The 24,233-nt window shown below is 40.0% G+C and overlaps 1 protein-coding gene across 1 annotated transcript; it reads left to right on the top strand.

Annotated features, from left to right (window-relative positions):
- The first annotated feature begins 26 nt into the window (after positions 1-26).
- On the top strand, positions 27-20,206 carry adam8b (ADAM metallopeptidase domain 8b). Its single transcript, XM_040135563.1, has 24 exons — positions 27-195; positions 1,063-1,218; positions 2,120-2,226; positions 2,963-3,036; positions 3,177-3,252; positions 4,527-4,603; positions 5,185-5,389; positions 7,169-7,234; positions 7,319-7,381; positions 7,513-7,682; positions 7,770-7,851; positions 7,973-8,115; positions 8,759-8,945; positions 9,335-9,424; positions 10,162-10,360; positions 12,246-12,348; positions 12,566-12,731; positions 12,817-12,897; positions 13,013-13,097; positions 15,194-15,314; positions 15,406-15,565; positions 15,719-15,766; positions 16,733-16,783; positions 18,956-20,206. The coding sequence occupies exons 2-24, from the start codon at positions 1,176-1,178 to the stop codon at positions 19,082-19,084; spliced, it is 2,526 nt and encodes an 841-aa protein (XP_039991497.1). The 5' UTR covers positions 27-195; positions 1,063-1,175; the 3' UTR covers positions 19,085-20,206.
- Positions 20,207-24,233: the final 4,027 nt, after the last annotated feature.

Genomic DNA, 24,233 nt, shown 5'->3' with positions numbered 1-24,233 from the left:
TTTGGTCTTTCTTGAAACTGTGAGGTTTTAAGTAAACGGTTGAAACGAAGAACGTCTCAACCCCACGGCCAGCGGTTCCAAGAAACAGACGCGGCCACGTTTTGACCAGCCTCACGCTGACCGTGTAGACCGTGTTTTAAATAGAAATATTGACAACCAACCATTTTTTTCCCCCCTAACTCCTTGTCGTTACAGGTAGGTCTGTGTTTTCTACTGTACAGTGTTTTATGTGTATCGTCACAGACGAAAAAGCGGCGCCCGCCTTTGAGTCTTTGCAACGTTCGCTAAAGCACGAGTTATGGCTGCGCTTGATAAGCTAGTCTGTTGAAAGCATTTATTTTGTTTTTAGACATTTTTATTTGTCTTTTTATAACACAAAGATTATCTATTTATTTATCTATCTATTATTACATGTCAAGCATGCAGTAAATTTGGACTTGCTGTCCTTTTTTAAGAAATGGAGCCACAAACGTAGGTTGAACTGAACTGATGCTAGCCGCAGCGCTCTGCACGAGCTGTGATTAGGTCACAGAGAAAACCGTTATTATTATTATTATTATTATCATTATTATTATTATTATTATCTTTAATCTGGTATCCAGCAGCATATTTTGGCTTTAGATATATTTTTATGATCTGAATGTCGGGAAACCCGCGGACCTGGCAACGCTGGCGCAACTGGAAAAAACAGGGTTTATCATTCAATCATTTATAAAATAAATCAATAAAAACAAATGTGTAGAAAAAGTCTTTGGGGATTCTGGAAATAGTCTCCAGACCAGTAAGTGGTTATAAAAATACCGTCTGGGTTTTGAAACGTCGCCTGTTAATTATGTTATATAGAAACCATTTACCTCCATGACCCGAAACGTTGACGATCAGAGCAGAATAGAGATTTGATTTTGAAATATTTCATTCTACCGGAAGTGTGGTTTTAGGTTTTTTCTTTTTAAATCATTATTATTATTATTATTATTATTATTTTTAATCGCAGCTGACTCGACGTTTCTTTCTTCCTTTTTTTTTTTGTTTTTTCTCTTCCCCCGCCGCTAAATGTGGGAGGCGGCGATAAGAAGCGTTAACCGGAGGCGGGGCTCCAACGGCCGAGCTGGCATCGATGATTCACCGTGCAGTGACGGCAGAGGAGCGGCGGTGGCCGAGCGGGGCACATCGTGATGGGAGACAACATGCTGTGGCTGTGGCTGTGGCTGACGTGGGGTATGTTACATTTAATCGGAGTATTGTGATGGAACATTTGTTTTTTTTTACCCGAGATTTTCCTGACGGAGCGCAACAAGCTGCCGTGACAGATCACATCAGCAGGAGAGAGAAAAAAAAAGAAGAAGTTAAGGATGTTTGACAGAAAATCTGCGGAAAACTGTTAATAACGTTCTGTCCACCCATTGTAACGGTATAGATTGTATCTAAAGGCTTATATTTGGTGTGCAACTGCACGAAAAGTGTTTTTAAGTCCTCTCGCCAAAAAGAGTAATTTATCAGGGAGTGCCGACGGTAGTAATGCAGCATGAAGCCCAGTTCTTGCAGGTCTTTAAAAGTCTCTTTTTAAAAAAAGCATTAATTTCAGTATTTACTCAAAAAAACCCTCAAAGTTATTAAAGTCAGTAACGTTAGTTATAAAATGTCCTTACAGTGGAATCTCAGCAAAAACCTGGCCGTAAAATCCCCAGTGCTGCTGTTCCAGAGCCTCTGGACTTGCAAGTTTAAAATTCATATGTGGACCTTAAATCAATACGTAATTTTTTAATTGGTTATTCCATCCGGCCAGTTCATGCTGCTCATCCAGGGCATGTTCAATGATTGATTCATGATATTATAAGAAAGTGTTTTTGGAAAGCACTGACAATAATGTGATATAAATATTTTAAAAAAATGTGTGCACTTGGTGAATAACGCCAGACCTTGTCAATGCTACTGGTTTTTAACTTATGTCTTACTTTAGCCGGTATGATTGTGAGGTAGGTATTAAATTGCATTCTGTGTGGTATTAAAATTGAACTTGGTGAGCCCTGCAGAAACCCTGTGATTCAGACTGTCTCCACATTGTACGAAGGTACACGTGGTGTAAGTGCGAATAACGGCGTTGCCCTGTTGCGTGTAGTTTGTTTCGTGCAGAGCTCGGGAAAGCTGTCTCATGTGGAGCGGTACGAGGTGGTCAGACCTCGGAGACTGCAGGAGAGGCAGAAGAGGAGCCTGAGGGACAACCAGGTGACCACACCTCACCCGCACAGCGTTCAGCGCCGGTCCATTAATTCTCTGGAAACCCGACAAAGACTCCTCATAAAATGCTACATTTATTGTTTAAATTGGCAGTGTTGGAAAGTAACGAAGGGTATTTACTCTGAAGAGCAATGATAGGAGATATTTTCCTTGAGTGTCTGCATTTCACTCCACTTCATATTTATACTCCTCTACATTTCAGAGAGAAATATCTGACAGTGATTAGTTACTGTTGATTTTGAAGATATATCGATATTAAAGAGTTTTTTAAAAAAGCTGATAATGATATATTGGCTGATAGCCTCTCTTTTAAAAGTTTAAACACAAAAAATGCCACTTGCTGGACAAACTATGCAATGGTGACGATATTCCTAAACCACTTCAAACATATCCTTTGCATTTCTGTTGTGACATTTCGTGTTACTTATTATCCGACATACACACCAACACCAGTATATCTGCAATAAGCTAATATCGGCCCATTCATCGGTCTAGCTCTACTAGTTACTTTGCAGTTTTAAGATTTTGCATCTAAAAGGCGTGATCATCTTATCAAGTTTCATGCAGTGTAGTCGATGAAACTACCCAACAGTACTTGTGCCTCAGTAAACACTTGAATTGCAGCGCTTTTATCTAAGTAAAGGATGCGAGTACGTGTTCCACTGCTGCAAGTTGTTAGACCCATCGGTGGTTGTCGTGTGACTGATGGACAATTTTTCTGCAGCTTTATCCTGATGCGGTGCAGTATGAGTTGGCCATTGAAGGGAGGAACCACACTATTTACCTGGAAAAAAACAGGTAAACACACTGTTTTTTTCATAGAAAATCTTTTTTTTTTTTTTTTTCAATTAGCATTTAAGATCCACTTAACAAATACGTTTTGTAATGTTTAAAAATATGAAAAAAGAAAATCTTCTCTTATCACCTGTACTTTAAAGCAATCTCATTGGGAGAGGCTACACTGAAACACACTATTCAGAAGATGGGAAACGCGTGACAACGTCACCAAATGAGGTAAACATTTTACTAGACTTTAACCTACCCAGAAGAATTAAATAAAGACAAATTGCCCCACTAGCCATTCTGTTTTGGTGAAAAGATGAACTTTTAATAGAGTAGTTGAAAGTGATTGTTGATAGTTAGGAAATCAGGTGTTTTTCTTTATTTTCTGAGATTTTTTCATTCAAGAAAATGAATTGATTCATTGAAAAAATAATCAGGAGATATGTAAGTATGTTTATATGTACGAATATATGCTTGTGTTGTATCTTTTATTCCACTATTTGCACTTAATGTGAACGTACTTAGAGTTTTTGTTGCACTCAGGATTTGATATCATCATACACTTTAGATGTTTTATGTTTTTGTCTTGATGCAGTTCGGTTTTGTCTGACTTTTTGATGGTTTCATACTCTGGTCCTGAAGAAACGACATTTGCATTTTAACTGATGAACTGAACTAATTATTTTTTTACAGCTGAAATAACAGATACGCCTGATAATTATGCAATGTACAGGGGGAGGACAAGAATCCCTCTGTAATATAGTTCAGTGTAATAGTAGTCGATGAAAAGTTAACTGAACAAATATTGTTTTAAAAGGCATGAATTTGATTTTTTTTTTTTTTAGGCTGGATCAGAAAAGTTTTTAACAAATGGATTCCATTTAATAATGACACAGTTGAAGCTTACATTAAAGGAAAGACGCATAACAATATGTATTATATTTCACAATTTCTTTGCTGGAGTTGTTTTTATTCAGGCATTTTAAATATTCCACAAATTCGAGACAGATATGGTGATTTCTTTTGACTCAAAGGATTATGTCATTGTTTCTTGTGAAAATTAATGTATTTTGATTCACTGAGATTCCAGATATTCATGAAAAAAAACATTTGATCCCACCTTGTAAAAATTATATTGTACCTTCGTGTCCATAATCCATCTTCAGTTTCAGCGCATATGAGATCCTCTTTGTTTGTACCTAATACTTGATTTTTCCTACTAAGACATTAACATTTGACACGTTGGACATTATCACAACTATATGGAAGCTGCACAAAAATAAATGCTACATTTATATAAGAATATGTATATTTGCTTTTTAATAAAACCTTAACGGTATGGCCTGTAAGTGAACCAAACATGATAAAAATCTGACATTCATAATCTGTGATGATTTTATGCACATTAAAAACAAAAGGAAAGAAACGCTTTGTGAGTACACATTAAGAGTGTGGCCTCACGTTGACACTGATGCCTTTAACCTCATGAATGCATTTCTGTCCAGGAGCACTGCTATTATCACGGTCACATTGAAGGCATGACGGACTCTCTGGTCAGTGTGGGGATTTGTTCGGGCATTAGGTAAGAAAATCAGGATATTTGCACAGCTTCAAACTTCTTGCTTGTAATTTGCCACTTGCATTATCTCCAGTGAAATTGTTTTAAAATACTTGTGAAATGTGTTGCTTCATGATATCTAGTAGTCGGTCAGTTCTTCAAGTGTTTTTGAAGGCTGCACGTGTGAATGCGGCCTTTAACTGATGATTTCTGTAGCTATCCGCTTTTAAATTAAAAACTCTGTTGTTCTCTCTGTTGTGCCTTTGATTGTTTAGTCTTGCTACTACACTTTCATTCCTTTATTGAATTTCAGGCGTTGTTATTGAGGCCTATCCTATTACAGCACTGTATCTGCACTATAACTAGATCTCTCGTCTTTTATTTTCATTCTATTTTTTATTTATTTTTCCGGTTTATTATTATATTATTTTTTTAAATTTTCTAATGCATTTCTTTTATGTACAACAATCGGAATTGCCTCCGTGGTTGAAAGGAAATTTGTACAGAACACACTAGTAGTCCAAACCACTTCCATTTGTGTATTGAATCACACTTTTGCTGTTTTACCTCTGAAAATAAAGGGTTCTTATTCTCTGTATTTGCAGTGGCTTTGTGAGAGCCCGGCAGCAGGTTTACCTGATCGAGCCTCTGGGACAGGCCGAGGACGGTGACCATGCAGTTTACCGACGGGAGCATCTGAAGATCAGCGGCAGCCCCGGCTGTGGTTCTTCGTCTAACACCACCATGCTGTACGACCACGACCAGGGCCAGGGCTCTCAGCTCGCTGGGCTCTTCAGGTCCAGATCATGGGTAGGTGACGTGGGTATGGTTTTATCTTGTTTAGCTCGGGGATAATGAAAGTCTAAACCTGCAATAACTGATTTTTTGAGTGAACACAACATTGTTAATCGTCACCTTTTAAGTTGATATGGCAAACCTGTTAGCATATTGTTGTCTAGCAGCCACAGAGCAACATTAGCATTCATGTGTCACGTTTGTGCCCATCTGATGAATGCAAGTCCATTATTCACTCTCTTTATCTGCTAAATGCTCCACTATGTTCACCAACTGGTCTCCGACTGTGTCTGTCGGCTGTTTGCTGCTGAGCAGGTAGCAGACGGTGGCTTTTTTTGTGCTTTTTCTCTGAAAACACCTGCTGCTGCTGCTGCAGCCAAGAGTGAACCAAAACAGTGGAGCCAGACAGCTAAACAATGAACCGACACTCGCTATAAAGCTCTGAAAAGCCGAGAGCAGCTGCAGATTCAGCCGATAATTCTGTGTAGGTTCATCACCACGAGCGACCCTCTCACATTTCACACATTATTAATATTAGAATATTGATTATAGCTGCTTCATGTGTTTAAGTGGGTGGGTCACACTGAATGTAAAGACTAAATTCCACACAAAGGGCTTGAAATGCCTGATGATCAGGTGATTCACACTTGCTGAATAATGCTTATATTATTTGCATGTTTAATGTAAAAGGTGTTTTTATGAATGTATCAGTTAAAGCAGCATATTGGTGTGACCGTGTGAATGCTACATGGCCAAAAGTATGTGGACACCTGAACATGACACCCGTATATGGTTGTTGAACATCTTATTCTCAGACACAAGAGCTATAGTGAGGTCCAACACCTATGTTGGGTGATAAGGTCTGGTTCACAGTTGGCGTTGAGGTCAGGGTTCTGTGCAGGTCAGTCAAGTTCCTCCACACCGAACTGGGAAAACCATTTCTTTAAGGAGCTTTGTGCATGCGGTTATTGCCGTCTTGAAGACGGTGAAGGGTCTTCAGCAAACTGTTCCCACAAAGTTGGAAGAACACTGTTGTAAATGACCTTGTGTTCTGGGGCGTTAAGATTTCGCTTATCTGGAACTAAGGAGCTACTGTAGCGTTTGGAAATATGACGATATATATTCATCCCCTTAGTATTGGTGGACAGTGTTGCAATCAATAATCTGCACTGTTTTGTGGTAATATTGTCTTTTTATATAATGTTTGCATCAAGTACCTTGAATAACTATGTATGTACATTTAATTTGCCGGATTAGCCTGAAGCAGACATTCATGCAAGACAACATCCCCAACCATGAAAAACGGCCCTACAGGTGTCCACATACTTATGGCCATATAGTGTACATACAGTATGTACGTGTACACGTATGTCAGTCTGAAAAAAAATGTGTTTAAGCAATACAGTATTTGAAAATTTTCTATTATTTATATATACACTTAATAATATATTTATTTTATATACATATGACTACCCAAGTCTTCCTATTCTTAATTTTATTGTCCCTCTTTTTATTTTATTTTTGCCTTTGTTAAAATGTGGGTTAATTTTCCATGTGGTAGAGCAAAATTTATACAAGGTTTTTTTTAAAGGGTTATGGAATAGGCTAATTCAATAAATTTCCAAAGAGATAAGTGAGTCATAAAAACAAGGAATGAAATGGTGAGGTAATAACGGTATCGCATGAGCCTGTAGGAAGTCACAGACAGTCATTTTTTTTAATGCTTTTTTTACGTTGACACTGATTAAGATATGAATATTAATATGAAGTTTTCATTTCTCTGTGTCCTTTTAGAAAACTAAACCCATCACAGGTCCAGAGAGGTTTGTCGAGCTCTTTGTGGTGGTTGACAATACTGAGGTAAATATCTAATTTGAATCCTTTTACTGCTTACATTCCATCGCTACATAAATCTGATGATGTTTGTCTTCGCTCTTCCTCCAGTATAAACGATATGGAAGTGAGACTAAATCCCGTATTCTTGGAGTTGTGAATCACGTTGACAGGGTAATTTTCTTTTCTTTTCAGTTCAAGCTCATGTTTTTTAAGCTGTTTGTCTGGCAGTGTACCATCGGCGTTCTTAGCTGAAAGCTCCCAGCCCATTCATCCCCGAAAAACGTCTGATCCTCTCTCTGCAGCTGTATCGACCTCTGAACATTCGCGTCATGCTGGTGGGTCTGGAGACTTGGACATACGGAGACAAAATCGACGTTGACATTAATTCAGAGACGACCCTGGACAATTTCCTGGTGTGGCGCCAGGCTGATCTTTTGCAGAGGACGAAGCATGACAATGCCCAGTTTGTGACGTGAGGATAAGTCTTAGAAATCTGTGCAGATGTTAAACACAGTAATGCTGCCAGCTTGACCTGATGTTAGATTTTTGTCTTCAACAGTGGCAAAGATTTCGACAAAGATACAGTCGGATTAGCAAATAAGTTTGCCATGTGTAGCGAAAACTCAGGTGGAGTCAATCAGGTATGTTTCACAACTTTTAATTTACACTAATCCTTTAACAGCTGGAGATGAAGGGCGTGTATTGGCATTTGTTGATATATTCTGCAGAATTTAAAGAAACAGTTCTGCATTTCTCTTCCAGGATCACCATGATAACCCGATAGGCCTCGCCTCCACCATTGCTCATGAGATGGGACATAACTTTGGCTTGTCCCATGATGCTGCTGGCTGTGTGTGTGGTTCATCCTACAGCAGCGGGAACTGCGTAATGGCAGAAAAGCTCAGGTGAGGATGTTACTGAAAAACCTATTCTGATCTACCTCACTGTTACTTACAAAGTGCATTTACTTTTTGTTAGATAACAATAATGTTTTGTTGATTTTTTGTGTTGCATGTTGAAATGTGGCAACCCCCCCCCTTTGTTCCAATGAAAGGAAATCTTGCAACAACATGTGATGATATTTTAGACAGTGTTCTTCCAACTTTTTGGCAGCAGTTAGTGTTAGTGTCCCTTTCCTCTTTCAACAAGACAGTGTTCCCGTGCACAAAGGCAGCTCCATATAGAAATGGTTTTCCTAGTTAGGTGTGGAAGGACTTGCCTGGGATTCACAGGCCCTGACCTCAACTGCGAGCCAGGTTTTTTCACCCAGCATCAGTGCCAGACCTCACTAATGCTCTAGTGGCTGAATGGGAGCAAATCCCTTAAACCAGGTTCAACATCTGGGGGAAAAGACTGAAATCAGAAGAGGTTTTAGAGGCTCTTAGAGTAGCGGATTAATGCCCATGGCTTTGGAAATAAGGTGCACACAATCACATAAGGGTAGAATGCTCAGGTACCCCCACATACTTTTGGCCATAACGTGTATATACTGTTTAGGCTCTATCTTAAATTAAATTTTCATCGTTGAATCTCTTTGCTCATCTTCAGGTCAGGAACTCAAGCGTTCCCGGAGTTTTTCAGCAGCTGCAGTGTGGAGCAGCTCGCTGAATTCATGGAGCGAGCTCAGCCCGGCTGCTTGGGTAAACCCAGCCACGTTAAGACCATCGCCATAGGGCCACGCTGTGGCAACGCCTTGCTGGACCCTGGAGAGGAGTGTGACTGTGGCACTGTCGGGGTAAAACGCTTAGTAGAGGCTAATGTAGTTGGTTGTATCATATTACTCATTTTTTATGGTCTTGGAAAGTTTAAATATATCCTTTGGTGAAGTAAGATACCTTGTGGGCTTTCTGTTGTAGCTGACTGGTGTGGTTTCCTGTGTGTGAGGTTACAGCTCATAAAAGGGAGGGTAGTGGTGATGTAAGGCATGCTAAGCTGGAGTTCGGCCTCAAAGAGTGAAAATAGTTTTCCTCTGCGCTCACGTCTTATCTCAGGAAATTTGTTGGCAAAGATGCTGCTTGTGAGGGAGATTTCAATCTTGAATTTCATCACTGCAGTTCCTCTTCAAGGTGTAACTTTGATACACAAATATGACTCAACTGAAAAAGTTTTGTTTTTGTCTTCTAGGAATGTAAGAACCCTTGTTGTGATGCTTCAACTTGTCGCCTGACTGAAGGATCCCAGTGTGCTCATGGACAGTGCTGTGACAACTGTCAGGTACTTTAGCTCTCATGACTCAGCTGCCTTTAATGTAGCTGTTAAAGTGGGTTTCTTATAATTTGTCAGCCAAAACAGAGTAAAAGCATGTTTGCTATGTACATTTCCAACAGACGTCCCTAACCCATGATTTAACAAGAATAGGAATCTACAGTTATGCCAGATGCCCTTTGAGACAAAGTGGTGCTTTCAGCTAAATCCTCTGGGAACCGCGAATGTCTGTGGAAGAAAGGGATTCGTGACAGTCCATGTAAATGTTGAGATATTTCACAGGATAAGTGAAAACTTTGACTTGCTGGTTGCACTAGAGGAAAAGCCAGGGCATCACCAAAGTCTTCAGGATTCACCCACTGGGGACCAGGGATATCTGAACCAGTTATCATGGCGATCCATCCAATAGTTGCTTTTTTTATTTCTAGACTATTTCAGTCAGACCAAATTGTAGGCTGGAGAAAGCTCAATTATACAGACATACTCTGCCTCTAATAACTGTTAAAAATAGCGACAGGAGAAGGTTACTCTTAAAACCTCATTGAAACAACAGGAGCTCACTAATAACAGGAAACAGAGGTTGATGTCCTGCTGTTTCTATGAACTGTAACTCACAACATCCTTCCTCAAATGGAAAAAGTGGTGGAAGTCATGCAACTAATCATACTCACTGTTTAACCAACATCTACTTCGGCGAACCCTTGTTTGTTCTTACTACATCACCCGAAATGTACTTTAACCCACAGTTCAAACCTGCTGGAAGTGCATGCAGGAAGTCAGCCAGTGAGTGTGACCTCCCTGAATACTGCACCGGCGTGTCGGAGGCTTGTCCCGAGGACAGCTTCGAGATGAACGGCAAACCCTGCTACGACAAGGAACAGGGCTACTGCTACAACGGCCAATGTCCCACACATGAGCAGCACTGCTGGAGGCTGTTCGGACAAGGTACACTCAACACACTGCTGTCAGCACGGTCATGCAAGTAAAAAAATAAAATAGAAACAGCGGCACTGTTTACACCAGTGTTTTCCTTTTATGCCCAACATCATGTAACAAACGGTCTCTTGTGCCCGAATCTCTTCAAATCCACTTTTCTAGCTTCATTACCAGCAGTTACAGCATGGCTGGTATTGTTTTCGCCTTGTGAGTCTGTTTGTCATCATGGAGAAAATGTAGTCCTAGAGACACCTACTGACGCAGGAACTATCACTGAGGCGGTTTTGAGTACTTTGGCAGGTGTTCATATGTCTGGTCTGGACCATGGACAGGTTTTTTCTCTGCGATAGCGTCACTATTGTGCAAGATGCAATCACGAAACTTTACAGATGTGTAGTCGATTTCAAAATGAAGGCCGAGCTCAAAGATGGGTGTGAAAACTGAGTACTCATGTAATGTAGTAATGACTACTGAGTACTCATGGGTCTGAATGTCAACACGTTGATGGGTGTCGAAGCTGGTGGGATCCCATCACAAGATGGTCTCTAGTTTCCCCTATGGTAGCCCTTTGGTTATGAAAATCATCCTACTGCTCTCTGTCTGACAGTATCCTATATATTCTGTATCAGCTCAGCAAACCTCAAGATCACCAGTCAATCAAATAGAAATATTCTACATGTCTTGTTCGCCATTTATACACATTTCCCCTAAAAATTCAGCTCAGTTTATTTGTTGTCTTGGGGGATCTCCACTAGCATTAAAGTAGGGCTGCAAGTAACGATTACTGTGATTATCTATCGATGTGCAGATTATTTTCTCAAATAATGGATTAGTTGATGACTATAAAATACAAAAATGGCAATTCATAACAATCCAAAACATAAAGATTTATAATAACCTGCCACATATGACAAAGAAAAACAGTAAATCCTCACATTTGAAAAGCTGTAACCAAAGAATATTTGTCAGTTTTGCTTGAAAAATGAATGAAATGATTAGTCGATTATCAAAATAGTTGCTGATGAATTTTTTGTTTATTGACTAATATTTGCAGCTTTAAATTTAAAGATAAAGTTCTTTGGGTTTGAACAACGTTTGCTGGCACAGCCCAGCAGCATTCGTAAAGACTGACCCACCGGTGGTGCCAGCGAGGTCATATAGACGCCCACTGATGCCAGGAAAAGAAACAAAAACAAAAAGATGAAAAGTAAGGGATGATAAAACAAATGCTTAGATAGTGGGTCAAAATCGCAACCTTTTAAATCAGCGTTATTATTTTGACCTACTCAAGCAAAATTTTGAGATAAATGTGTATAACTGACTTCATAAGTCAAAAGTATCCCAGAATATTGACTTATAAACTCAGAATTTTGACCGTATTTTTAAAATGTATTTTTCGAGGCACTGTATGCCTTTTACTACCCCGTCCACCGTTGAGAGATGACAGGAAATGAGGGGATGAGATGAGTAATTATAAATAGCAAAGGTTCCTGGTCACACTTGAATGAATAACCTTGTGGTTTTTTAACCTTCAGGGGTTGTTTTTTTTTGGTTATTTTTTTTAAATCGTTCCTGATTCTTCATCTTGATTTTCTTACCCTGGCAGACATTGGCCTCTAGAGAAACCCCACAAACCATTGGATCACTCATTTAAAAAAAAAAAAAAAAAAACTTGTTTTGTGCAGCTAAAAACTATTGAAACCCAAAAAACTTTATATTAAATTCTGTGATAATTAAATTTTGATGTAAAAGTTTAAAATAACTTGGTATTTCATAATTTTGACCCACCTTGAGTATTTTTACTTTTGTCATCCCCAACTTTTCATGCATTGTTTTCCTCTCCCGGCATAAATTGGCTTCCATACTAGTAACTATGAATATCTTCTTTCCTCAGGGGCCATAGTTGGACCAGATATATGTTTTGACCTGAACAAACGTGGCGAGGAAGGTGCTAACTGTGGGCGGAGCAAATTCGGCTACCTCCCCTGCACTGCACAGTAAGTACCATCCTCAAACTGAACGTCCTGCTGAAGGCCTTGCTCGGTTTCTATACAGCGTTGATCATGAAATGCCCCTGAAGGGAACCTGTGCCGGTACTGAAAAGTAGCAAACGCTATCATAAAACACTAGTTTTTATATTTGTGCGATGTTATTAATTCTCAACAAGCGCTTGATCAATTTGTTGATTTCTCTCTTTTTTTTTTTTTTGCATAGGAATTTTAAGTGTGGATCTATGTTTTGTGGAGGAGGGGGTGAGTCCATCACAGGTAAAAGAGCAGCCTACACTGTGTATGGCATAGAATGCAAACTAGCCGTGGATGACGATAAGACCAGAAACATTGACCTGGTGCCTAAAGGAACCAAATGTGGACCAAATAAGGTAAAACTTTTAGCAGGGAGACACATTTCATAAAGTTTTCCAGTTGTGTTGGATGTGTTGCTCATAATCACCCATTTGTGCACAGGTTTGCCTTGACAACAGATGTGTGGATATATCAGTTTATGGGAAAAAGGAAGACTGTGCAAAGAAATGCAACAATAACGGGGTGAGGGAATTTGAAATCACTTGTAGCTGTTTTCCATTTGCCTGTTCTGGACCAAAGTGCAAGTCCAAGTGCTCGACTCATGTCTAAATTAAATTTATTGCATTTTTTCTTTTAGGTGTGTAATCATAAGAATGAGTGCCATTGTAATCCCAGCTGGGCTCCTCCTCACTGTGACATCCAGTATGCAGATTTACCTCAAGGTACAGAACAATTTGCCGGATTTGATGTTATGACAGTAAATCCAACTTTATGAGCAGGTTTGGCTGCTTAATACAAACTGTTGTATTGGTCTGTACCTATCAGTGAGCGTTACAGGGGGGAAGAAAAAAAAAAGTCAAACCCTCTCGTTGAATCACTCTTCCAGTAAGTTAAAAAACATGAATGATTCATTATGAGTCTCCTATTTCTCCCGGCATTGACCTAATCCTTTGTTTCTCATATATCTTCAGCTTTACCTCCGTTAATAACCCTTAAATCATCTTTGTGTTGTTTCTAGTTTAGATAGACTACACTGTGCATCAGATTATTAAACAATGGCTTAAAATGTGATACTTTTTGGCACAATTACTACAATAGAAAAATGTATTTTCCCTCAAAATTTGAAAAGGGAGTTTCCAAGTGATTTAGTCCTCATATTGAACAAGCTAAAAACCCAAACAAAAGGGGAATAAAGATGCAGTTAAACAATGAGCAGGCCAAAACTGTGAAATTCCTCTGCAAGTATCCTTCACCAGAGCAGAAGAAAGAAATAATGAAACTTGTGTTTTCAGTTATAGGCATACGACTGTTAAGTAAGTGGAACTGCCATCACTTTTTTTCATTCTTGTGTTTTTGCAGAGGTCAGTCTTTGCTGAAGCATTGTGCAATTTTGGCCTGCTCCTTGTTTTATTGCTGCCACCAAAAAAAACAACTTTTTTATCATAATAATTTTATTGTTTTTACTTTATAACATTTTTTTTACGTTATTAGTGCACACCAAATCGGTCCAGTTTAACTAGAAATTTTTCTCGTCATAACAACAAATGACTTATTTTCATTATCGATTAATCTGCATCATTTTCTCAATTAATCTAAAAAATTGTAGAAAATGGTGAAAAACCCTGATCTCAGTTTCCTAGTCTTTGCTGGCTTCATCAATTGTCTTGTCTGTCTCTGACCAACAGTCCAGAACCTAAAGATATTCAGTTTGCAATGATACATAAAACCGATAAAAGCAGAAAATACTCACACTGGAGAAGCCGCAACCAGAGTGTCTATTGCATTTAGTCTGAAAAAAATGGCTTAAAAGATTAATCAAGTATCAGAATAATTGCCGATTAATTTTCTGTCGATTGACTGATTGATCAATTCACTGTTGCAGCTCTACTTGTTATATCACAAATGCTCAGTATTACAAAAACTTAGCATATCTCAGTAAAACAAGGGTCTTGTTGTTGTAACATGGTAAACTGGTAGGAGCAATTTCCTTTTTTGAGAAACGGAGCAAATATTTTTTGGTTGTGGTGGCAGCAATAAGCTACGGTAGTTACGGGCCTGTTTCCTCATTTTATGAGTCTTTAGCTGTTTTTTCTGTGAGGACTAAATACTAGTAAACTCCTGTTTTCATGTACTAGCTGCTTGTACTAAAACAAGAGTTCACAGCCATGCTAGCAGATCTGTGAGGCTGCACTGAGGAACAACAATGCTCTGAGCTAAATGCTAATGTCAGCATGCGAACATGCTCACAGTGACAAGGCTAACATGCTGAAGTTTAGCAAGGTATAAGCTTTAACATCTTTGTTTAGCGTGTTAGCATGCAAACATTTGCTAATTAGCTTTAAACACTGCACAGTGGGAAAGTCATGAGTTTTACAGGTACGTAGCCGTGAACTAAACTGGACATACTGAAATTTAGACCCAGTGGTGGCGCTAAAGGAAAACTCAGGGGATCACCAATGTTATTATGATCCATCCTCTAAGGAACATGAACTTCTGAACTAAAATTCACAGCATAATATCCACTTTTTGAGACACTTCACACTACACTGGACCAAAAGGGCGGACTGAGCGGCTGGCGTATCCATCCCCAGAACCCCCGCAGCTTTAGAGTGGCTCAAAAAGCAAAAAACAAAAAACAACTTGCTTATAAATTAGGCACACAGTGTAATACATGTCTTTTTTCCACATAAAGATTAATCTAAAAGCAACGTACATTATACAGTATGACATAAATCATGCATAAGGATTATAACAACAGAGTTAGTGTATATTGCAAATTGCAGCCTTAACAGCGTCATCTCCCCATCTATGCCTGCAGGTCAGACTGGGATAATAGCTGGTGTGTGTGCAGCTCTCTCCATCCTCCTGGTGATCACTGTAGTGATTGCAGGGCTGATGTGCTGCAAAAAGGACAACATGGACAACTACACCGCCAAAAGGTAGTTTTGTAACTTGGATTCACTCTCGTGTTTCATGTCCAGCTCTGTTTCAGTCTTTCACTTCCCAGCTGAATGAATTTTGTGTTCACAGGAAAGTGCACTCAGCTCCGGGCAGGTTGAACCCCATGTTCCGGGAACCGAGTATCAAAGAAAGACCTCAGATCAGTCAGCCCACTTTCATGGAATCGACAGCAACACAAGCCTGTGCTCCTCTGATTGTTACTGTGACTCCCAGCAGACCCGCTCCACAGGTACAGACAGCAGTGATACAAAATAAACTAGTCGTGGAAATTCATGTCAGACATCAATCAGTTAACCGTGTCCGGGAAAGTTACCGAGAAGTACTGTATTTACGATGTGAGTGCAGACTACTGTAATAGCTACAAAGTGCCTTTTGTTTCCAGCCATCGAAGAAAGGGTCTTCAGTGTCGTCTACCTCACAAACTGAGCCGGTAAGCTTGAAAAATAAATTCAATAAATAAATATTGCGGTGTGGTGTAATGCATAATGCAAACTGAGGATCGCGATCAGAGTTGGCAACTAGTCGGCTGCTTCAGTTCAAAATTCACATTCACTAATACACAGAGAAAGTCAAGTGTTCTCAGACCTGTGATGTGCAAGTATGGTGTTACTTTGTTTTTCTTTCTGTCAGCAAATCCCATGAGAAGAACACGACCACCAATGTGGCACTCCGTTTCTTTTAAAACACGCCACAGACATGGTTTCATTTTTAAAAAAGGCTCACTACAACATCCTACAACATCATGCATATTAGCAAACGTTACTCAATCAGGAGGAAAGAGTGTATTTGTTAGGGACTGTTTTCAGCAGCATATTGAAACATTTGGCAATCTGGAGGTCTGGCACGGAGGAATAAGGTATATCGGCTTTACAAACAATACTTTTTGGTGGGATCAATTCCTTTTTGGTTTTGGTCTTTTCATGGGATTTATAGACAAAAAGGATACAGAAGAGACTTACCAGGCTTATCCTCTAACTCCATGTGTGTGAAGCACACTCATTAAATTACAGGATGCCAAGATGCAAATTAATATCTATTAGTAGCCTGTAATGTGTTAAGATCGACTTCCACGAATAACATGTCGGTGATACTCAGTGAGATTTGGATGCTCACCTATTTCCCTATTTAAAACAGAGAAAGAGGGGCTAGAAACTTAAAAGAAAGTGTATTTGTGACTGTCATGGATCACACATATAAAATGTTACTATAGAAATGCTGAAGCACTGAAGGTGCAGGTAAACACAACGGGAGTTTGGAAAAAAGGTAACCCATGCATATCAATCTGTCTGGCAATTAGGTTGACTCTGAATACGACCCTGGGTAAATGCATGTGCTAGTGTGTTTAAAGCGAAACACAAATGTCTCAGGGGCTTCTTCCTCTTCTTGTTTACTACAGACAAAACCTCAACCTCCAGCTAAACCTTTACCACCTCTGAATAAACCACAGGTGAGTCATGCCCACAACTGCTCTCACTAGTCTATAAATGTTTAGTACAGTACAACAACAGACGATGTTGTTGATTATATAAAGTTAGGTCCCTACGTAATGATGATTGTGAGTATTGTGATTGATGTGTCGACTTTCAGCTTTAATTCAAGAGGTTTAACAAAAACATCACATCAACTATGTAAGAATAGCATTTTATATATAGTCCCTCATCATCACAGGCCCAAAAGTAATTGGACAGTTGACAACTGACCAGTTTCATTGACAGGTGTGGCCTGTTCTCCATTATTTAATGACAAATTTAACAGATCAAAAGGTCTGGAGTTGTGCTGAATTTGTTCATGGGAACCCTAAATACGCGGTCTAAAGAGGTGTGTCGATGCAAATTTAAGGAGGCCACCATTTGACCAAAAAAACAAAACGAACAGATGGCAGAAACTTTAGGAGCGGCCATATCAACAATCTGGTACATTCTTAAAAAGAAGGAATCCACCCAATGGCCTGGAAGACCACAGAAGACAACTAAAGTAGATGATCAAAGAATTCTTTCCTTGGTGAAGAAAAATCCTTCACAACATCTAGCCGGGTCAAGAACACTCAAGGAGGTAGGCAGATCATTGTCAAAGTCCACAATCAAGAGACGCCATCATGACTGTAAATACAGAGGGTTTACCACAAGGTTCAAACCACTGTTAACACTCAAGAACAGAAAAGCCAGATTAGACTTTGGACACATGAAACCAAGATTAACTTGAATGAGGAACTACCAGAATGAAGATAAGAGAAGAATATGGAGAAGGAAAGGACAGCTCATCAACCAAATTATCTGTCATACGTGGTGGAGGCAGTGTTATGGCACGGGCATACATGGCTGCTAATGGAACTGGGTCACTGGTGTTTATTGATGAAGTGACTGCTGGTAGAAGTAGCTGGATGAATATGAAGTGTATAGTTCTATACTATCTGCTCAGATTCAGCCAAATGGTGCACAACTCGCAAGACGGTGCTTCACAGTACGGATGGATAATGACCAAAAAGGTACTGTAAAAGCAACCCAAGAGCTTCTCAAGGCAAAGAAATGGAATATTCCTGAATGGCCAAGTCAGTCACCTGACCCCAACCCAACTGAGCAGGCTTTTCACTTCCTGAAGACAAAACTGGGGGCAGAAAGACCATCCAACAAGCAGGAACTGAAGGGGGCTGCAGTAAAGGCCTGGCAAAGCTTCTCAAGGGAGGAAACTCAGCATTTGGTGATGGCTATTGGTTCCAGACTTCAAACAATCATTGACTGCAAAGGATTTTCATCCAAGTATCGAATATAATCATTCGATTCATGATTATATGGGTTTTTCCACATAATTGAGCCTCTGAAAATGAGGGACTATGTATAAAAATGGCTGTAATTCATAAACAGTTCATGTGATATTTTTGTTGAACCCCTTGAATTAAAGCTGAAAGTCGACACTTCAATCACATCTTGATGGATTCGTTTCAAATCCATAGTGGTTGTGTACATAGGCAAAATTACAAAACTTTCCAAATAGTTATGTACCTAATTGTAGACAATAGTGTTGTTTTTGGAGTTTATGTTTGTTTCATGATTCGAGAGGTTCGTCATTTTTAATCTTATATGCATCAATGAATAACCTCCATTTGTTTAATTTCCTTACTTTAGTAGCCTCCGATCTGGAGATATGAGGAAATCTCTCTTTTCAAGGTTGTATGTATTCGAGAGGTGTTTGAAACACTAAGCCATTATCACTAGGTGCAGTGCAGTAAGCTGTTACACCTTTATGTGCCTAATGTCTGCACCAGAGACCAGAGGACTCAAACTTGGCATCACATACTATCCATTTCACTATTCTTACATGCTTGTCAAGGTGAAACCTTTTGCTGGTCTTGAAACATACCCTAAGGGCTATTTTGGTCTATTTATTTCTTCATCTTAGATAGCTCTTTGTTTTTCCTGCCTCTTCATGTGCTGCTGTAACATGTGAGTGTCGCCTCTGGGGATCATTACGGTCTTATCTTAAAGTTGCAGTCCCATTTTCTGTCATGGGTTGCACCAATACTGTTTTTTGGGACCAGTTCCAGCAAAATAAAATATTAAAAACACTCTCTCCAAACCGCCACAATAAATCTGTCTAAAATGTCATTGTGTTTCCTTCGCAGTATAAGGCAGCCAAACCAAATCCTCCTCCTGTACCTCCCATCAAGCCCAGTCCTCCTCCAGCAGCCAGAATCCAGTCCTGTACTCCTCCTCTACCCCCAGCGAAGCCACAAGTCCACAGACTCACATGAAATTCTCATTAAAGGTATCAAGTTTAACCAAAGCAGACGACATCAGCCTGTGGTTGTACATACAGAAAGAGAGCGATCCTCATTGGGATCAGAGGGATGAGTCACGGAGGCCAAAGAGTTTGGAAAAACGAACTCCTGAAAGCCTTTAAAGATGTCGTGCGTGACCGAGGCTTCACTGACTGAGAATGTCTCTTTGCACTTTTTTAAGTGTGAGCATTGAAAATTTACTTTTTAAATATTTATCTAATGTTTTTGCAAAAGGAACTGTGTGAGAATTATTGGTGGGAGATTGTATTGAGTTACTGAACAGATACTAGCCCAGACCCGACGCCATGACTCTGAAAAACCTGTTATTTCAGGTTAAAGTTTCTATGATTTAACAAGTTGTATATTCAACATGTGATATGTTATGAGATCTTAGAGGGGAGGGTGTTGCTTTTTTTTTTTCCCCTCCCCCCTTAGCCAAGGGGTAGGGTCCATTGAAAATTTTAATAAGGCTGAGGCCCTCCCCAACCACTTAATTTTCACACAGTCCCTAAACTGTGTCCAAAGCCAGTCTGCGCCTTCTTTAAGGCTAATTTTGTATCTCTTTGCACTGTACTTGAAAACCTATGAATGGTACACACAGTATGGGAGGCCTCCACAGTTCAGATGACCTGTGTGTTGCTGTGGTTCAGCTTGAAACATTTACATGCTCCTTTGTTTTCAGTCTCAAGTAGGGGGATGACAGAGCCTCGAGGAGCAATTACTTCCTTTTTTTTGTGTGCGTTCTTTTTTTTTTACTGCACTGATATTTTTCTAGGGCAACAGTCATGGGGTTTATAACTTGTATGTTAAATTATGTCATGATTGATCTTAAAATACAAAATATTAGTTGGTATGATCAAAATTGTACTTTTTAAACCTGTCACATACAAGTGATTGAATGTAAAAACTTACCAAAGGCCTTTTGTTGCAACAAAGTGCACTTTAGTACAAACACATGATGAGAAGATCATGTTGCATCAGCGGATTTCACAATTTATCAGTGTGAAGCAAAACATGAGAAATTCTTGTCGGCTGTATTTTTCATTATGTTCATTGTGTGAATTGCATAATGATTAAAACGTACATTTTTCACTATGAAGTCTGGTGTCTCTGTGCTGTTGGTTTTTTTTTTTTATTAAGCCACTGAGCAGTCTTCTGTTGTTTTTCCCAGCAAACTGTCTACATCAGTTCACAGTTAATCTGTGTTGCTGAAGAAGAGGGCTGAGAAGCAGCAGTGAGTCAGAGCTCTGCAGGCATGCTCAGACTCTCCCATCGTGTGAGCTTCCTGCTTACGCTTCTTAAACAGTGGGACACAAAAGGCTAATGGGCTTTGTTTTGTTTCCAGTTTGACGCAGGCTCAATGTACTTGTGGGAAACAATGAAGAACTTTATAAGTGAATTGGCAATAAGAGCCTGATTGATGAGTTGGCTGGGAGGTATTACCTCAGTACGCACACATCAGTCTCAGAAAAGGAGTCGTTAGGACTTCGGTGATCCCACGACTTTTCGTCTAGCACCACTGTCAGGTCTGTGCTTTGTGTTCAGTGCTAATCAGCCCATGTTAGCACGATGACATGCTAGAGTGGAAAGGTGAACATGATAAATATACCTGCCAAACATCTGCATGTTAGCATTGTTAACGTTAGCATTTGGCTCAAAGCACTGCTGTGCCCAGGTAGTCTCTCAGAGCCACTAGCGAGGCTGTAGACTCTTAAACTTGCGTCCAAAATCACTGCATTCACCCTATTTACAATATAGAGCACTGTATACACAGTCTACCATTTTATTTGAGCGTGTAAATGTATCCACTATACTGCATAGCGACTTCCAAAATTCCACAATGGGACAACCCAGTGCTTCGCATTTTACAGATGTAGACTTACCCTGCGACTCTACACCGTCAGTGATGGCGCAAAATTACGATAAAATGTCCAAAATCTCAGTCTACTGCTCACTATTCAGTAAAACATAGTGTCTCTTATATACGGGTAGTGAATGAGTGAACAAGGGAGTGTTTACGGAATCAGCCCCGCCTCGTTCAAATGTAAAATGTCCCGCTCAGTACACATCTTGGTCACAGTTGCCCTGATTAATTTTTTTTTTTTTACAATGTGCCAATGTGACTACGTTGAATGTACAAGATGTGGCCTGTGGTGATGAAGCCGATTCACGGCAGTTCCCCTCAGCTCTGGAGAGCATTTTATCTTCTTTCAGCTCACTGTTTCGGTTCTACAACCCGCAAACTCTACTGTTCTGGTTCACTCCATCATCAACCTCGTTTTCCAGCTGCAGCAGGCGGCTGTTTGCAGAGAAGAGGCTCTAAAGACTCCGCCGTCCACTACCTGCTCGGCCACAAACAGATCAGCAGACAGACACAGATAGAGAGACCAGCAGCTGAACATAGTGAAGCACTTAGCAGCCAAAGAGCCAGATGTTTCCCCCAGAAGTTGGTGGAAACCAAAAACGGCTCAAATGAGAGTGAACGTTGGGCTTATATTTTGGGAGAATCGTTTCTTTGTGGACCTGGATTTGTGCACAGAGACATTGTCAGAAATGTCTGTGTGTGCTGTAGCAGTAAGATTTTCCTCACAGCAAACTGCAGCAGACCTCTCGTGAGGACTAATGAAGAACAAACCAGCTCATAAATCCTTCATCACACCCCCACAAATATTCGATGTCAGATGTATAAATAACTATAAAAGGATAAAACCAAAAAAACAAAAAAAATCAGATTTTAAGCACTGGGGTAACTAAGCGCTCAGACAGGGGGGTTGGAATTAAGGAATGTAGGCCAGAGCAGGGGGTTTGTTTCTCATCATGAGCTCCTCTGATTCACTATGATTCACAAGCCGAGCAGCTCATAAAACAACACAGTTTACAATGAGTGTAGCTTGTTTTACAGCAATGCTTTGTCTCTGCGTGTCGCCCGCTCAGATCTGCGGTTTACTGAGCACATTCTGCAGGAGATGATATGTGATGGCAAAATCCTCCTTCAAAAAGGGATCAGGGCGTTTACTCAAAACGTGCAGCTGGCAGTGTTTGTTCTGATTTACATTCCGGTTTTGGAATAATCCACAAGAAACCCGCAAGACTTTCCATCAACACATACCTGAGTAAAACCAGGATAGGTCTTACTGTGGTCTTTTCATGTTGAGTTTCATCTTATCTTGGCGGTTTATGATCCATTTTTTTGAGGTTTCTGGCTGTGACTGCATTATAAATTTTAGATGTCAATACGGCAGAATATCACTGATGGCGGCTTATCAGTTTTGAATGTGTCGACCGCTGGGGCCAAAGGTTGAGACAGTTATCTGAACCTCTTCACAAGCAACCAGAAATGACTTTTCATGCTTTGTAGCACTCTTGACAAATCATTTCCTGAACCGTTTGGTCAAACAGACCAGCCGGGCTGAAAGTGAGTCCTCGGCTGAACCAGAAAACAGATCATGAGAAGGAAGGAAGAAGTGCTAGAAATAATCTACCCATTTTAGTGACTCACTATTAATCACTCAGTGTGAAGGCTGAGTAACCCCAGTTAAAAAGTTGAGTCAATTTATCTCGATTGTTTCCAGCTCCTCCTTTCTCATAGCAGCACAAAGTGCAGCTGTACTTTTCTAAAAGTGTCCTCCAATGGCCACAATGTGCAAACAAAACTGACTTGAAATATTGCAGAGGTGACAGCAGGTGTGTAATCACAGCTGTTCCATTAACCTCCTTTGTTACGACGTCCTGTGAAAAAGTGACGAAACAGTTTTATTCGTGGGCTTTTCATTTCAGCCACAGGCAAGCTGGTCCTATCTTGTTAAACCCGGGTAGCGGATCACCAGCGACCATCCTCAACTGCGGTGGATCCCAACCTGGGGTCCAGGACCTCCCACGGGGTCTCAAGCTAAATCTGAAGGGATCATCAGAAAATTGAAGGGATAAAAGAGAAAAAATATATAGATTTCTGTGACACAAGGTTATGCTTTGGTTTTTGTTTCCTCAAAGTTTTAAACAACTTTTTCAGCCAGGAATACTGGAATACTTTGCCCTCTTCCAATGACTCTTCGGTTGAACTGCGTGTAACTCATATCCACATCAAGGCCAGTGACGAGGGTCAGACGCCAACAGGGACGACCAGAAGCATCACAGCAGGACTTCCTTTTGTAGGTTTTCTGTTGCTTTATCTAGACGGATTTCAAGGCGTCATGGGGGTCAAGTGAGGAGTCAGCAGTTGCCACAAACCATTAAACCATTAAGACTTTAAGATGTCTGCCGATACATCCTATAGAAAGGAAGACTGGAGTGGTGAATGACATAACATGTAGCTCTCGGAAAAGCTACACTGTTCCGCAGATTGTTTACTGAGTCTCTTTTAACCTTTGGTCATATGCCATGGTATGGTGCCCTGAAGGTCAACAACTATTAAGAGTCTGCGGCCGTTCTAGGAAATCGTATGTAATGTGCTACAACAGGCATTGCGTTGTAAGACAGGCATGAGTTGTCGGGTACTTTACCTCTGTAATTACTCTGAAGAAAGTGTAATGGGAAGAGACCATTTTGGTTAAAATACTGTTGGTAACAAGTAAAAAGCGATTATAAGGAACTGGGGGAACAGCAGAGCCATTGACAAAGGACCAATGACTGACAATCACTGACGAAATCTTAACGGGAAAACAGACACATCTTGAGACTTCAAGAGGCACAACTGGAGGACAAATAGGTAATTTACAAGACTCACGACGGCAGATCGGATCAGGACTAGAAAAATGTAAGGGAATAAGTGGTTTATTTTCCAAGTGGTTTATTTTCAAGCTAAATACCAACAGTAAAGACTGAACTGAACATCTGATGTCTGACAACAGCGGGTCAGACATTAAATGCTGGGGTCAAAAAATACACAGTGAGCTGAAAGCAGAGTCATGCCCAAGTCTTTTTATTTTATTACCAGGCAAACATTTGAACTTTATACAATGATATTTCTAAAAATTAAACATTCAGAGACAAGCTTTAACCATCAGATGGAAACGAATACTCAAATGGAAAGAAAACCAACAATCGAGTTACTTAAATACAAAAAATATTTTTCTCCATTGCACTTCAACTTCATAAATACAATTCTGAAGGTTAATTTCTCTCT

This window comes from Xiphias gladius, chromosome 9, assembly GCF_016859285.1.
Source record: "Xiphias gladius isolate SHS-SW01 ecotype Sanya breed wild chromosome 9, ASM1685928v1, whole genome shotgun sequence".
NCBI lineage: Eukaryota > Metazoa > Chordata > Actinopteri > Istiophoriformes > Xiphiidae > Xiphias > Xiphias gladius.
The sequence above is the reverse complement of the archived record's forward strand: the minus strand, read 5'-3'. Positions and strand labels throughout refer to the sequence as shown.